This window comes from Sinocyclocheilus anshuiensis, unplaced genomic scaffold (genome assembly GCF_001515605.1).
Source record: "Sinocyclocheilus anshuiensis isolate Anshui unplaced genomic scaffold, SAMN03320099.WGS_v1.1 scaffold792, whole genome shotgun sequence".
Lineage (NCBI taxonomy): Eukaryota > Metazoa > Chordata > Actinopteri > Cypriniformes > Cyprinidae > Sinocyclocheilus > Sinocyclocheilus anshuiensis.
Genome location: NW_015558618.1, coordinates 448992 through 466791, shown reverse-complemented (window position 1 = coordinate 466791; position 17800 = coordinate 448992). Strand labels below are relative to the sequence as shown.

Below are 17800 nucleotides of genomic sequence, written 5' to 3'. Positions count from 1 at the left end.
ATAATGCATGTTATATGGTGCATATATTTAGCAAAATGCCCCTCTCTACAGTTTATTTTTCTATCTGACTAATGAGTTTATGGTCACCGAATATGTTTTTCTGAGGTAAATGTGACGTTACGTGACACACTGTTTACAAGCCGTTACATTGGCGTCTTTGCGCGGCTGAAACACTGATTGAGCGATTACATGAGACAGGATACAGATTGTAAAGTTGTACTCTTTCTTTTAACTTACCTTCGGATGTTTAGTCATGTTTATTTTGTGCTGAAACTGGTATTAATGTGGATGATCGGTTCACGTGCGCCTCGTGCTGCCGCGTCTGCTGAACTGAGGCGTTATATACAGCGATCTATCACTCCACATTAAACAGCGCCAAAACGGCATTTATTGTTTGAATACTGCAATACAATGTATGGACAGAATTTGAAATCTGAGACTTTGTTTCATATTAAAAGTACCAATGCACAATGCTTATTGCGAATTTATTGGATGGGAAGTGCCCTTCAACGTTCCGTCCATTAACTGAAAACAGGCTAGACTAATCGATTCTTGGGATTTAAGAATCGATATCGTTACGTAAAAATGAGAATCGATTAATATCGAGATATCAATATTTTTTACCCAGCCCTAGTAGTAACTGATTACATGTAATCTGGATTATAATCAGATTCCATAAGTACTTGTAATGAGATTATATTACATTTTAAAACACTCGTAATAAGACTAGTTACTTTATATTGATAACATGATTACATATGATTCACACAATAGCAATAAATTATTCATAATTTAATGACTCTCCCTAATTCTTCTTCTTCGTCTTTTACATTTTCCTTTCTAAAATAGCCTATTGCTTACATGCATTCAGAAAGTCTTCCAGTTTTCACAGTCTTCCATCCCACAAAGACCAGTCACTAGTCAGGTGGCTATAATTACACAGAAAATTGTGATTTTTTTTTCTTTCTCTTTGTATTTTTATCAATGTACAATGTTATCCTATTTAAATCAATGCGATAAACGAGTTAGTCCAAAAGTAATCAAAATTTAGCTATATTTCTTCAAATGTGTAATGCAATGGATTATGTCACAAACTACAATTTTGTCATGTAATTTGTAATCAACATTGACAATTTGACTACAATTTGTAAGTCACCTACCCAGCACTGTAGATTTAATATACATAGATGCCTCATTAGCGGCTGTTGCCATGGTAGTGAAAAATACCGTTTAATTTACAGTGAATAACCGTAAATTGACATTCCCAGAATTCCCTGCGTTACATTTCAAATTGGATGTTTTTTTGTTGAAATAACTGTTTCTTAGTTTTTGCTTATCAGTTTTGTATATCAGGGTTGTGTGTTACACCTAATGTTGTTAAATTAATGTTTATAGCATTATTTCAGTTTCATGTGTGTTACCATGATGGTGTTTAGTGTTTGTGTGAATGACACTGTGCACCTTCTATATATGTTATTATTTAAAAGCTGCTTGTGTTGGGCTTTGGTTCATCATGTGACTTTCTCATCACCACCTGCATTGGGTGGTTATCAGTGTATTACAAAGGTACAAAACAGATTTCAGTACTTCAATAAGGTTGGTATATTAACATTATATCAGTTAATGAAATACGTTATTTAACTGTAAATTTAAGTTAAAACCGTAAAACCTAAAACGTTGCTACTGTATTTTTTACAGTAAAATTCCGGCAACCACAGCTGCCGGTTTTTTTACCGTAAATTTTACGGCTTTTTTTTTTTTACAGTGTACATAATCCGTCCACTAACCAGAGGTCGCGCAATGTTGTGGCATTTTAGAAAACTAATTGATTCCATTCCAAGATGGCGGACGTGCCAAAGTGTCTGAAGCAGAGGGATGTGGCTTCTACAAATACACATCTATGTTCAAAGAGTTGCTTTGGTGTTCTGAATGGTTTTTAGTGGGCATTGCTAGGAGGATGCCACTGGCTCAGGTCAGAAGAGAACAAGTCTTGTGTTTTGTGACACTGGAGACGCTCTCTGACTGACTGTTTCTATAGGCTGTGTGAGTGAGTGGACATCTCCACCCAAGGTCAACAGGTCACCATGCAGACAATATGCTGTTTTGTGGAAGTGTGCTGAACATACGGGACCTTATTACGGACTTTACAGCTGTTCTCTTTCTCCCAGTAGTTTCTCACTCTCTGTCATCCACAGTTCAATTGTTCCACGTTCTTTTCTTTAGCTGTTTGGCAACTTACTTTTCTCTGTAATTCAAATTTCTTTCTTTTTTTTTCGTACTCAGTTATTTTTGTCCCTGTCTGTCTCTAAAGCCTGTTTTTCCTTTTTTAGCTCACAACTTTGAAATTCATTATTACACATACATTACAGTTCAAAAGTTTGGGGTTGGTAAGATTTTTAAAAAATGTTTTTGAAAGACATCTCTTAGGCTCATCAAGGCTATATTTACTTGACCAGAAATATGGTATATTTACAAGTATTGTTACAGCTAAAATTAACTTTTCCAATATACTTTAAAATGTACTTATTCCTGTGACGCAAACCTGAATTTTCAGCATCATTACTCCAGTCTTCAGTGTAAAATTATCCTTCAGAAACATTTCTGATTATTATCAATGTTGAAATCAGTTCCACTGCTTAATATTTTTGTGAAACCATGCTAATTTTTTTCAGGATCTTTTAATGAATAGAAAGTTCAAAAGATCAGCATTTATTTGAAATATTTATCTTTTCTCTTTACTGTCACTTTTGATCAATTCCTTGCGGAATATTAATTTCTTTACAAAAATGAAAATAAATTCCTACTGACCTCAAACGTCTGAACAATAGTGTATAACGTCAGTTGGGGCCATTTTTGGTCAAAAAATAAAGACTTTTATTATGCATATTGCATAAGAACTTTTATTATGCCTCTTTTTTATTATGACTTTTATTTTATTAAGATTTTGCTTTATGCTTTTATACTATTAATATAAGTCTATTCAAGTCTTTTCCTCACACAAAGCAATCGTGTGGCTTCAGAAGACCAAATGAGTCTATATAGTTTTATTGCAAGCAAAAGCAGCTTGGATAATCTTCAAAACATCTTTTATGTTGCATGTGAGAAAGAAAATTTGCAACGGAATATGGGTTAATGATGACAGAACTTTCATTTTTGTCCCAGCTATTCCTTTAAGGACAGCGATGTGGACAAAAACAAGATAGCACATTAAAACGCTCTGCTGATGCTCCTTCCAGATTTGGTCGTGTAAATGTTTACTTCATGTTGCCCTCTAAAATCCTGTTGGTGTTACAGAAACAGGAGGTTCGATTCATCTGCAAGTCATGTTCTAAATAAGACTCTTGGCCTGCGGACAATCACACTCACATGTGTGCGCAGCGCTCTTGAATCGGGACAGTTGGTGGCACTAATTTGTCCATGTTTTTGGCACGCCACCTCCCTTTGGCATACACCCTCCCTAAGCTCCGGGTCTCTGCCATCTGCTATGTTTAACTGTGTTGGCCAGGGCAGAAACAGGCAAAGTGCCCACAGAGACACACTTCCAGACCTCGGCTGACTCCAGAGTCTCTTCACAGAGCCACTGGGAGCCCTTTCGTTTCTACCACAGGACTCTGATTCAAATATTTTGAATATATTAAAAACATTGTCAGAAATTTTTGTCAGTAAAAAAGATTATGCCAGACTTTTCCTGTTTTTGCTGTCAGGAATGTAATTCTTTTAAACCCTCATAATGCATTCAGCTCCATTTTGACCCCGAAATATAATTAATTAATTAATTAATTAATTTAGTACAAGATAAAAAAAAAAAAAGTTTAAAAAGAGATATAACCATGTCAAAAATGTATCAGTGGTAATAGTATCAACAGAGACTTTACAGATATTTATGCAAGCCTGGTTTTGATCTATGAGTTGGATTTGTCTCAAAATATCTTTGTAAAATGTTTAGCCTCTTTCTCATATTTTTTGGAATGAATTTTGTCCACAAACATTAATATGCACAACTACTGATGAACCATTGCTGCATGAAAAAATGTATTGCCTTTACATCAGAGAGTCAAAGTTATGCAATTAAAATAAATATATAATGTGTTTAAACCACATTTCAGAGTAACATTTATGTTGTTTTGTTAGAAAGAATATGTAGTTTCACAAATTTGGTTATGAAGTTATGACAGATTATACTGATGATATAATATGTAATTATACAGTAATTCTTAAGATTATACTGTATACTCTCAGAAATTATATATGATGATACATTGAAATACAATTTCTCATGAATATTGAAAAAAAATGTTTCTTGCATCACAATGATTTTTTCTGTTGTTTATGTAAGATTTGGAATTTCACAGAATTTCTTAATTTCTTAAAGGGGTCATCGGATGCCCATTTTCCACAAGTTGATATGATTCTTTAGGGTCTTATTGAAAAGTCTATAACATACTTTCAGCATGCCGTTCTAGTCCGTGTTGCTTTAAATGCTAATGAGCTCTGCTGACCCCGCCCCTCTCTTCTGTGGGGAGACAAGCAGTACTGTTTACTTCAGCCGCGAAACTTGTTAACTAGCACACATTAGGAAAGGCGATTTGCAAAGATTCATAAACAAAACCCTATACTCACTTCTGTAGATGAAGCTGGATCACGAATGATTTGCGTGAACATAAACGCATTTAGGCAGATCGGGGATAAGCGCATTCCTTTCAAAAACGAAAATAACGTTAATCCTCTGCGTCTTCAGCGGCTCAGATGTCGGGAGTAATTTTTATCATTATAGGATGGATGTGTACACACACTTTCAACACACATTTATGTTCAAACAACAACAAAAGTGAATTTTGCATCCGATGACCCCTTTAATAAAAAGAGGCTAATATAGTAATAACATGGTAATAACAGTAACATTTAAAACTTTTACATTTTTTCACATTCACTCATTAGTGAGATGCTATTGAGCAGACACAATATAGTTTTAGTTACAAAATATTAAGTTATAACTGTTTTATATGTTTAAGTTCCACTGTGTCCAAATAAAACTGGGAATGCAAAAATTGTATGCAGATTTTGAATGCATTATGAGGGTAATAAAGCTGTTTTCTTTATGATGATATCAGAACAGTTGTACCACATTGATTAAGTTAAAATACTCCAATCTAAGTTTCTATCTTTAATAGCACACATCTGAAATGAACATGACAGCTCCTGTGAGAACAGCAAACACATGAGTGAATGTGCCGGGCATTGATTTGTTTGGGATATGAGTCTAAACTGTACGAGAGCGAAAGCGTGGGAGAACTAACACGAGAGAGAGAGAGAGAAATGTGGGCATGTGAGGTGAACATGTGTGTCTGAGAGAAAACGACATTAAAACACGCTTTTTTCATTTTGTGATACATTATTGCACATTTGCTAATTTCATTATTATTATTATTATCATCATCTTTTACTCAATGAAATACGAGTTTGCTAAGACTTTAAGTGTATAAACTCGCATTTGAAATGCCGATCTTTGGTTCCACATGCAAAATAGGAAAATCATAGAAAAATAATTTTTGGCTTTCATCAGAGCTTCTTAAGCTTCTTAAAGCTCTGCTGTCCCAGTGACACAAAAGCAAGCGGGTGAGGAGGCAGGTACGGCCTTACGTGACCCCTGGAAATCAATCTCTTTCGTTCTTTCTTTTTTTAGACAAGACATGTTCTCCTAAAATTGCACATAAACTAAAGTTAATCCACAGTACTGCTGTGCAAAGATCTAAAACATACATCAAGCAGATACCAGCTGCTCTGAAAATGTATTTTCCAGGGAAACATTTTTGTTGTCACTATGAACAATGAATGTGATAACTGCTGTGCTGCACACTTAATACAGCACATGTGGCATGTGACTGCCATAGCGCAATTTTTAATAGACCACCAATCAATCTATCCCTAAGGCTGACTGAACCACCTTTTAAAAACACATTTGTTGACAGACAACTGGAACCCGAGAAGGAAAACATGATGTGTTCCTGTTGTAGCTGTAGAGCTTGATGCTAGCAAGGAAAAAAACGTATAGGCTAACCTAAATGTAAAAATGGATTAAAGCATCCACAAAATGCAGGAATGCAAAATGTAACATGGTTTATCAACACAAGGATGAACAAAAATTAAGTTCAGTCAAGAAGTAATTAAGCATATAAATTGGCTCACCTGCATCAAAGTCTGGATATGAGCGGCACAACGACATCAGACAGCGAGGAAAAAGAGAGAGACAGTCAAATTAAATGCTTGTTTTTCAGTCGTTCTCCATTTTACAACATGCTGCATGCATTTATTCATGAACAACTGCACCTGAATTCTACAACACACACATCCATCATCTTGCTTAAAGGTGGGGTAAGTGATTTTTCAAAAACGCTTTAGAAAGCCGCATCCAGTGTAGACCATAGATATGTATATATATATCTATGGTGTAGACAGCATCACTGATTATAATGAGTTCTATAGTATTTTGTCGCGCCGCGCCACTCGCGTCCGGTGTAGACACGGTGTAACATTGGTTTTGCTTTGTTTCACAGAACTAATCGTTGCCTGGGTTGTGTACGTATGTGTGGGGCGGAGCTATCAAAATAGGGGCGAGACCCTTTTGGGGTAAGGGCGTGCATGTTTTGGTGATTTCAAATGTCAATATTGGCTACCAGAAATCACCTTACCCCACCTTTAATTGGGCACATTAGTCATGATCATTAATGGAGCCAAACTGCCATGTCCAGATCTCTATGATTGAAGCAAATAGTCCCTGTGATGCCACAAAGCTATCATGAGCATCACTGTGAGGCGTATAGATTGATTTTAGAATTAGTTTCTGCCTTTACTCAAATCAGATTCATTTTAAACCTGCCGGGGCAAAATAAACTTGCTTTTGTCCAGAAATGCCTTATCAATACTGGAATCTGAACAAAGACAAGCTGAGACAAAGATTCAGGGTCACAGGGAAAAGTCAGACAGTTTCTGGCCCGGATCTGTTGGCAGAAGCCCTGCTGGCTTGCAATGTGCTAACAGATGGATGTTAGAGAGCGTGTGTGTGTGTGTGACCAAATTCCCGGAGAGATCTGGAAAGGACAGGACATATCATCCTTTATTGATATGGTGATGAAGCACTTTGAACAAACGCACAACAAACAAACGACACAAACGGAGGTGAACATCTGCAGCTGAAGCACAAGCACATGAAGGAAGAGTGTTTCTTCTAGAACCGTTATCACTAGCGGCCAAGTTCAGACACGCTGAGGTTTATGCGAACTGTCACGAACATGAGGGCAATGGGGTTGAGTGCTAGGACAATAGATATAAATCTGACAGGAAGCGTGTCGGTGCTTCAGAGGAAATAACGTCACCTGACACCTGATTCTCAGCAGAAAACTACTTCCTACCACTTTTTATTTTAGGGTTAATAATTCAGTAGTCACATCTAGATCTGTCGAACCAGATTAAATTGAGGACCCGAGGTGGGAAGACTGTACGGGATATGGGTTTCATGTATTGAGAGGAAACTGTTCTTTTGTTTCTTTGATGGCTGGAATTCATTTCACATCACCCATTAGATGGAAAGAGACCGTTAGAAGAGGAGGAGAAAGAGACATAATGAAGATACAACAGAAGAGAGCGAAAAGGTAGACAAGAAAGATAGAAGGTCAAAGGGGGAAGATAAAAGAACAGATATGGAAAATAATGAAGGAAGCGATGATGTTCTCACTCTTTGCTGTATGGTGGCATGTTTGTGCTCCATCTCTCTCTTCTCCACAGCTGAATCTATGACCAGCTGATCCAACTGAAACATATGAACGATGAACATTGTTAAACGGAAAAAAATATTTTTTTGAAGTTGTCAAAGCAAACATTATTGGAATATGTTTTACAAGAAAATATTATTTCAATCTTTCTATTTCAAAATTTCATATTAAATTCAATGTGTTATTTGCTGTTTTACTAGCAGTTTCTGAGTGAATTTTTTTTCAACACCACATTTTTCATTGTATATAGATTATTTTTCACCATATTTATATTATGTAGATTTTTTTTTGCAAAAGGACTCAAAGTGCAGAACTGAATTTTTGTTTTATTGTTTTTTGACACAGTAAGTAGTAAATGCTTCTTTAAAAAAAAAGACTATAAATATTTATTATTATAATTATTGACATTTTATGTGTAATTATATTTATTATTTACCATTATTGTTGTTATTTTATTTTTAATCCAAAATACATTCATAATTTAATTTTGTAAATACCATTATTGAGTCCTGTTCTTTAGAGACTAACTATGGTGCCATTTATTGGTATTAAAGAACCAATAAGTTAAAAAGTGTGAATACAGATAAAAATAATGGTCAAATGTCAATGGTCTTTCTCTTTTAAAGACAACATGAAACCATATTAGCAACACATTTAACCTTGATAATGTGACATGGCACAACAATATTTAGTAGGACACAATTCTAATTCATTATTATATATTACATTATATTACATTACATAATAATGGCGTTGATTACATGAGCAAAAATGATGAGCAAGTTACTAATAAAATATATATCTAATAAAACATTGAGAATAAACCTTTTTTCTTTAGAAAAACATGCAGCAATGAATCATGCACAATAAGACTTTATTAATTAAGTAAATAGGGTGAATGTTATTTTGAGTTTGTCTTCAAGCCTGTCTCAGACAGATGCAATGCACCTGTCAACCTCAAGGATTGACATTATCTCTCATGTTCAGTCATTAGGCCTGTGTTAATTTGGAGCCTGGGGCTCGTAACCACATGTCCACGCAGGTGTCGGGGGAGAGCAGGTGAACAGAGGGCCCTAATGAGCGGGAGTTAATGAGCTGCTGATCCTGGAGAAGCAGATGTGTGTGTATCTCACCTCAGCAGCCAGCTTCTTCATGTAGGGGTCGACCTCGTCTAAGATGTTGAAGCCCTGCTGGAAGAGACTGTACTGAGCCTGCATGAACGACAGCATCTGTGGAGGAGACGAAATGATCAATACAGAAAACTACACAGGAGGAGAATGCTGGTTTATCATGGCATATGAACCCACTCACCGAATCCAAAATTTCAAATTTCTTTTTGGCCTGAAGAACATTGATCTGAGAAAGATTTCAAGAGAAGAGCACAGTCATTAGTAGGTGCTTTTAACAAAAGTATCCTGGGATTCAAACCTACAACCTTTGGTTACCAGCCCACTAAGTCATTTCACCCCAAAGCTGTAAGTTATGACAGAAACTAACCATTTTTGGGTAGAATCATGGTACCATGAGGCAAGAAGATCCTGGTGAAGAACTGAGCGCCTTGAGACTTTTAGGGCCCCTGGTACTGGCCCCCAATCAATTCTTGGCACTTTTAACCCATAACAACCACATTTTTAAACTTTTACCTAGACCTTAGTTTGGGAAAACTATGCATGTGTCTAATTTCAGATCACACATGACCCAGCTCCACACAGTGGCCGTTAGGGACACTACAACCGATTTTTGTCCTTGGCCATTAACATATTACATATTTAACAGCCTCATAAAACAGAAATGATCTCAGATATTAAGCTTATGACACAATATAATGGCTACTGACCATTTCTCTATAGCAAATGAAAAGCACACCATTTTGCATTTGTTTTTTTTTACCAAAACAGCCTTGGGTCACTTAACCAAAATAGCATAGCCATTACAGCAATCTTGTCAACTAACCGAGTTCTCTAAAAACAGAACATGTATGGTCAGTAAAATGGGGAAAAAGCATAAAATCACAGCCCTCACAGGACACAAGGGCAGGAGAGTACAAAGGAGGAGGTCACGTTATGCTATGAAATGAGAGCTAATGACGGCCGTGTAAAGATGGGAAGAGGAGCAGTCGGTATTTTTGCCATAGTATGGAAGCCAATGGGGACCATCAACTGTTTGGTTGCCAACTTTCGTCAAAATATCTTCTTTTATGTTCCAAAGAAGGAAGACACTCAACAGTTTAAAGGGGTCATATGATGCGATTAAAATTTTTCCTTTCTCTTTGGAGTGTTACAAGCTCTTGGTGCATAAAGAAGATCTGTAAAGTTGAAAAGACTAAAGTCTCAAATCCAAAGAGATATTCTTTATAAAAGTTAAGAGTCAGCCACACCTACCTAAAATGGCTCGTTCTAACACGCCCCCACGTCTACGTCACGATGTGGGAAGATTTGCATAACGCCGCTCAAATGTTCACGCAAAGAAAGAAGGCGTAACTTTGATTCTCGCTGTAGTATTGTTGTTGCCGCCGCCATGCCGTGGAGACTTTTTTTAACCTTAAATCGCATAAACACATTTCATTACACCAAATAATGTTCTTTTTAGCTACATCATATGATCCCCTTTAAAGGTGGGGTATGCATTTTTTCAAAAACGCTTTAGAAAACTGAGTCGGGACGAGTACCAAAACAAACTTGTAGCCAATCAGCAGTAAGGGGCGTGTCTAGTCATGATGCAGAGCAGAGAGCGTTCAGTGCACGGGTCGGACATTAGCCGAGCGACGACAGAAAGATAGAAATGGCGGATAAAAAACAAAAGAGGGAAATGTCTGCGGAAGAAAAGAAGGCTTACAATAAGGCAAGAAGTAGGACCTGTGTAAACATCGGATCAGTGTTTCACAGAACTAATCATTGCCTGGGTTGCGTATGTATATGTGGGCCGGAGCTATCAAAATAGGGGCGAGATCCTTTTGCGGTAGGGGCATGTTTTTTTGGTGATTTGAAATATCAACATTGGCTACCAGAACTTTAAGGGTGAGTAAATGATGACAGAATTTTCATTTTTGGGTGAACTATCACTTTTATTTTGAAATACCTGCAACACATAGTCCAGGGCGAGATGTCGGAAGCACTTCCGGGTCGTGATGAGGGTACTGCTGGCCTCCTCTACCTCATGCGGTTTGTTACGAGGTGCCTGTGCGTTCTTCACCTGGGCGATCTCCATATCCTCCCGCACCTTATCGAACTGCTTCTTCGTCTCTTTAAACTTTCGAACATCCCTGTGTATTGTCACATACAGAGACATATTGCAGGGTAAGACGCGCACATCACAGAGGGCAGGGAAAAGGGGGGAAAAAACTGAAACAAGGGCAGGAAAAAGAATAAAGGACTCACTCCTTCACAAAATTGTGCAACTGTTGCTTTACGGATCTCTGGGTCTGGTCAAACAGGATCTGTAAAAGATACAAAAGGAAAACAAATGTATCAGCATCAAACAGAAAAATATTGAGTTGGCAGAATAGTATTTTGCATAAAACAGGGGGCATTGGAAACAGGTGAAAAAGAAAAGCATATTTTGTATAGAGATTGCCGGAGCAATCCTTTGCATTTATTGAATATAAATAATTAAATATAAAATTAAATTAAACAATTTAAAATAGTGTAAAAATTATGCTTGATTAATACCAAAATCAAAAATTTTGACAAAAAAAAATAAAAAATCCTCTAGAGGAAGACCAGTTTCTGTGTACCACTTTAGTAGCATTATACACCCAAAGGCTTTGAAACATTAAGACCAGTCTGGATGTAGGCTAGTTGAATATTAAGGGTGCACTTCTCTCAAACCACCAGCAGATGGCAGAGCAGTCGCAGGCCTGTGTCTGTAAACCCAAAACACTGCACCAGAGCCCCACACCCATCTCATACTCTCTCACGGTCGGTCACGGTGGGCGACTGCAGGTCACAGATGCATCGCACAGGATGGGTGCTGGGAAACAGTGGCATCATCCATGCCACGACAGGCAAACACAGCTCATGGAGTCAAGCCCTGGGGGTCTTGCAAGTAAGCCTGTCATGGAAGGTTTTAAGAATGAAGGCATGTCAGTGCCGGTGTCATGTCACTGTGGATCATACATGTCAGCAGAACAAGACTAGAGGAAAAGCTTTACGCTGCAATCATCTCGATTCTGGTCACAAACGCAGCAGCGATAAGCTGCAACGAGACAACATGTGACAGAGCGTCACATGCAGAACAAGACTAGAGGAAAAGCTTTACGCTGCAATCATCTCAATTCTGGTCACAGACGCAGCAGCTTTATGGCAGCGATAAGCTGTAACGAGAGCACATGTGACAGAGCATGTCACATGGAACAGGAGGGCAACATGTCTTGAGGGTAAAGCTGGCATGTGAGAGAGGATGAGAGAGAGGGAGTACAGGGAAAAGGGGAAGCAGACAAGCTTAGACATTTGCATTTTGCACAGTTCCATGAAGTCCCAGCCTTTGCATTTTACAAAGGACTAGACTAGAATCAGCATTTTCTATCCATCCACCTCAAACGTCCTAATTCTCTCATTAGTGATGTTTAAGTCAAGTATCACTTTTACTACTGCTAAAACTTAAGATTTGAACATTCCCTGAACCCAGTGTACCTCAGTTTTCATGTTTACACTAAATTTCAGCATTGTATGAGCCAGATTTTTCTCTGTACAGATTTACTCTGTACTCTCAGCTCGCAGTAATATAGTTGGTCCATAAGGTGGCAACACTGACCCGACAGTAACAGGTCGACACCATAGACTCTAAAAAAGATGGCCGACGTGTCTCCATTTTCTTCCACTGTAGAAAAACGAAACCAAAATATCCCAGAAATGGCCGCTGTCATCTTGTGCCGAGGTGGATCCGCAGAATCAAAGTCTCGCACATATTCTCGCAAACTCAATTGCAAGCACACAATTATGATGCCATGATGCCCCATTATTATAGCATCAAATAACTAACTAAGACCAAACTTATTCGCAAAACAAAAACTTGAACATACCTCAGCATGATAAGAGCTACCTAAAATGACAGAAACCATCTCTGGGAACATTTTTATTTGAAGTGTAATGCCATTTTTTTTTTAGTTTGGCTCATTTGTTTACATGAAGGCGGCGGGGTTTTTGACCTATACTGCAGCCAGCCACCAGGGGGCGATCGAGATATTTTAGCTTCACTTTTCAGGATGTGTTCACAGCACACGATGTTTACACATATTTGGCGATTTTTTTTTTTTTTTGGCTTTAGCTACTTTTACTTAGCAAGATTTGGCTTTAGCTACTTTTCATTGAAGGCATTTGGCAACACTGCACAATTGGTTGAATCTGAAATGGATGAGACGGAACAACTACTGGAGATACAACAACAATTCTATAATGCACCACAATAACGAGTGTACAACCAATGTACACTCAATGGCTAGAGAATACCCATAATGCACTGTGAGGGTCGTGCTGAAGGAATTCCAGCGTCTTGCTAGAAGACGGTGCTTGCAGCTGAATCATCCATTCATCCATTTTCCAAAGCGCTTGTTCAATGTGGGTACAGCGTAACATAAACTTATTTTAATTGATTATGGAATAGTTTAATTAGGGTTTATACAATGCTAGTTTCCATGACAGAGTTTGAAATGAATCTTTTCATTACTACTGGAGCTGCCAGCTAAGTTTTCTAATGATTATTAAACAGCAAGCACAAACTATACAAAAGCAGCAGTCGTTCCGGCGTATTCAGTGGACATTTTAGTGACTGCAGTAACTTGAAACACCCTAGCAACCACATAGCAACACTGTAGCATTGTGTTGCCAAGTTCTACACGAGTAAGTGCCACTCCCATTTTCTTCAGATTAATGTCTAATTAAAGAGTTCAGAGCGCATCTGTGTTAAACACTGTTCAGCAGGATAATTAACCAGCATGCTCTTGTGAGCTCTTAATGACTCCACATTGTGGTCACATCTCTAGACGTCGGCATCACACCTTCTCTTTCACGTTCTCACTTTCTCTGCACTGTGAGACCTCTCTTTAATTGCATTTCACGTCATCCTCTATCCTTGTTTTACCTCAGATCTTCTCTAACATGTGAGCGTCACTGATGGCGTGAGCTCGGGTGACAGTCTAAGAAAGACATCAAGAGTCTGAGGATGAGTGACTGTAGGCGACTGTAGAGAGAGACCGGAAAAGATCTGAATGATTCGATGAAAGCGTGTGTGAGAGGAGGTTTAATCGTGGCCTGCAGCCCGCCGAACGCCATAGCCATAACAAGACTTGACAATTTTATTCCATGTCATTTTGATCACTGAAATGTTGAAATGTTTTAAATAAATGCTGTATATATATATATATAAAGGCTAAATGTTCTTGTAATGCATGTTTGCTTTTGAAAATTGTTAGTAGTAAAATTTAATATACTAGTTAATAAGATAAAAGTTTGTTTTAAAGTTAGTTTGTTTTACTATTTTCTAAAAGTCCATCACTGAAGGTAAACACAAAAAGGCTGAAGAAAAAGGCTGCCCATGGAAAAGCAAACCGTCCCATCCAGATGTTCCAAACTGGCACAAGGAACAGTCTAAGAAAGACATCAAGAGTCTGAGGATGAGTGACTGTAGGCGACTGTAGAGAGAGACCGGAAAAGATCTGAATGATTCGATGAAAGCGTGTGTGAGAGGAGGTTTAATCGTGGCCTGCAGCCCGCCGAACGCCATAGCCATAACAAGACTTGACAATTTTATTCCATGTCATTTTGATCACTGAAATGTTGAAATGTTTTAAATAAATGCTGTTCTTTTTAACTTTATTCATCAAATAATCCTGTAAAAAGTACCACAGGTTCCCAAAAAATATTAAGCAGCACAACTTTTTCCAACATTGATGATGAGCAGTAATGGAAGTGACACGCTTTGGAGGCAGACAGCATGTTCAGCACTTGGCTGCAAGCTGTTGGAATAGTCTGCATGCGACTCTGAACTGCCTGCTCAGCTTTTGACTTCCTGTGTAAAAAACAAAAACTGTTCCATACGAGACCACTTTACAGAGCCCGGCTGCCAAACGGCTGGGCCGCTCAAGAACTGCATACTTAAATTAGTTTACTTCAAAAAATGTGTTGCAGAAAGCATGCTGAGACATCGCAGGAAGAGAACAAGATCAATAACGCCGGTCAAAGGGTTCTGTGTTGCTTTCAAGTGGAAAGAAAGTAAACTGGGTTTCAGTTGTGGTAAACCAAAAAATGAAAATCTTGAAACGATTAAGAGTATTAGCCGATTCTTACTTCTGGAAATGTGCATGTTACATAATGCAGCAATAAGAGAGCTCTGGAGATTTTAGCAGGCAGTAAAATGCAAAGTCGATGTGCTGAAAGGCAACTAGGAACTGCAGTAAAAGTTGTATGACAGCTAGAACTTCATAAGTCGACTACAGTCTTCAACCGCATTAATGTTCATTACATATTTTATATTCAGTCATCAAATCTTGTACTAGCAACAGTTTATCTGTCATTAGCAACTTTAACCAAAAAAACTAAGGTGTTTCTCAAAACCGAGACACATTAGACTTCAAAATAAAAACTTTTAAGCATCTTAAATCATTTTTTTTGTTTGTTTAAAATATCTCACAAATGCAAATATGTCTTCTCATTCCATTCCCTACACTCTCAGAAAAAAAGGTACAAAAGCTGTCACTGGTGTGGTACCTTTTCAAAAGGCACACCTTTGTACCTAAAGAATCCATATTGGTACCTTAAAGATACATAAGTACCTAAAGTGTACATATTAGTACCTAAAAGGTACAAAAGTGTACCTTTTGAAAAGATACTGCCCCAGTGACAGCTTTTGTACCTTTTTTTCTGAGAGTGTATGTTGTGAATCAGTAGACACAAAGACACAAACAGAGCCTTATTCCACTAAACACTGAAATATGATATATCCTCAATTTCACTCGGCATCAGAGAAAACAAAAATCAATATTTTCAGTACATGAACCTACTGTAATGAGCAGAACTCCCAAGAGCCAGTGACATTGATGCCACTGACGACAAACTTGGTGCAATGCGTCTTGAGGCACAGAGTTTGATGTGTGCATATTCAAAGTGTCTTGCCTAGATAAATCTACCCAGAAATGAATCTTAAAGCAGTGTAGAGGTTGTCAGACAGTCGATATAACAGCACAGCTTCTGCAGGTATGACAGCACTCCTGTTCTCACCTTTAAAATCACAAGTGAAAAACATTCCCTCATTACTCATTCCCTCATTTCTATGGCCTCTTTTTACACTCCTCACTGCCAAACAGATAATATCAGTAATTACACTCAGTGGGGAGGTAGTGAGGTGTCACTTTGACAGGTTAGTTCAATTTAAGACTGCCTGGATTCCAACAACTCAATAAACTAAAAAAAATGGACCTATTTACACCGCCTGATCAAAAGACACGCATGCTTTCATTCAATTACTGTAACTACTATAGATTTACACCTTGTTGCCATGCTACAAGAGCACCAAATGAATCTTCAAATCTTAAATGTGACAATAAAAGTAGAAAATTGGCAAAAACTAAATTAACATGCTATTATTTATTGGTCTGCAGTAGGGCTGTCAAAAAAAATTCGATTTTCGAATATTCGTCGAATTTAAAATAAAAATCCACATTCGAATGCGAAAAATGTTGCATTAGAATTTTAGGTGTGCGTTATGGAGGCAGCCTTATCAGTGGCGCACGAGATGCGATGACGATGTAAGTGTCGTTGCATTATAACGTTTTTGTTAGCCTATCTAGTTGAAGCCACTAGATGCGGCGCTGCTGCGTTGTTCATTAAAAATATTGCAGAAAAAGAGAACATCAATGCGGAGAAGATCTTGTTTACATCAAAACTGAAACCAAGCCGTTCACACAGAACACATATTTCGCGCATTTTCTTGAGGGACATTTATTACCATTGCACTCGCGTCTTGCACAAAACAGCCGCATGTTTAGAAAGCCATGTAAAATTAATGCAAGTTCAACTTCGAGAAAACATATTGAGACTTTATGGCGGGGTTTTTTCCCCATCCCACTGCAACTCGTGTTTTTAAATTAAAAATGTTCTCTGTGTGATTGGCTTTCCACCCTTTGTATTAAACTATGCATGCATACATGATGCTGTTTTGTTCATAGTTGTTTATGCATTTTACGAAATTATATTTGATTTTTATGAGTTAATTTAGACGTAATGCACGTTTTTTATAGAGTTACTTCCTTGCGTGGACAATTTAAACGTGCTGCATTATTTTGCTCATTGCGCCCTCCTGTGGCCTCGGGAGACAATTAGACCTATACAATAAATACCTATTTAATCTGCATATAAAACATTAGAAATGAGATATTGGTTTAATTTTTATTGTGTTTGATTGTTAAAACAAAAAATATTTGTTGTTTGTCTCATATGTAAGTGTCGTTGCATTATAATGTTTTTGTTAGCCTATCCAGTTGAAGCCACTAGATGCGGCGCTGCTGCGTTAATTAAAAATATTGAGGGAAAAAGTGAACATCAATGCGGAGAAGATCTTGTTTACATCAAAACTGAAACCAAGCCGTTCACACAGAACACATATTTCGCGCATTTTCTTGAGGGACATTTATTACCATTGCACTCGCGTCTTGCACAAAACAGCCGCATGTTTAGAAAGCCATGTAAAATTAATGCAAGTTCAACTTCGAGAAAACATTAAAACTCAACTGTTTAACTCTAGGGGAGTTGGAAAATGAGCCTATTTTCAAAAATAGTGGCGTGTTCCTTTAAATGAAAAATGTACTCTGTGTGATTGGCTTTCGGCTCTTTGTATTAAACTATGCATACATACATGATGCTGTTTTGTTTATAGTTATTTAAGCAACTTAATTATAATTGGTTTATAAACATTATTTTAAACATTATGCACTTTTTTTCGCAGATAGTCATGTTATCTTATGCTTTGCTCGATGCGCCCTCTTGTGGCCTCAGGAGAGAAGCCAAAAGCTTTTCTTCACCCTAACTGAAATTATGCAT

At 37.6% G+C, this 17800-nt stretch overlaps 1 protein-coding gene across 1 annotated transcript in view; it reads right to left on the bottom strand.

Annotated features, from left to right (window-relative positions):
- Nucleotides 1-17800, bottom strand: part of LOC107680440 (arf-GAP with coiled-coil, ANK repeat and PH domain-containing protein 3-like) — a 93947-nt gene that overhangs the window by 29178 nt on the left and 46969 nt on the right. Inside the window, exons 5-10 of the mRNA XM_016476326.1 lie at nt 11147-11205; nt 10848-11031; nt 9081-9125; nt 8903-8998; nt 7733-7807; nt 6187-6198 (exon numbers count right to left, since the gene is read on the bottom strand). Of these exons, the coding sequence (XP_016331812.1) occupies nt 6187-6198; nt 7733-7807; nt 8903-8998; nt 9081-9125; nt 10848-11031; nt 11147-11205 (471 nt within the window). The remainder of the gene's footprint in view (nt 1-6186; nt 6199-7732; nt 7808-8902; nt 8999-9080; nt 9126-10847; nt 11032-11146; nt 11206-17800) is intronic.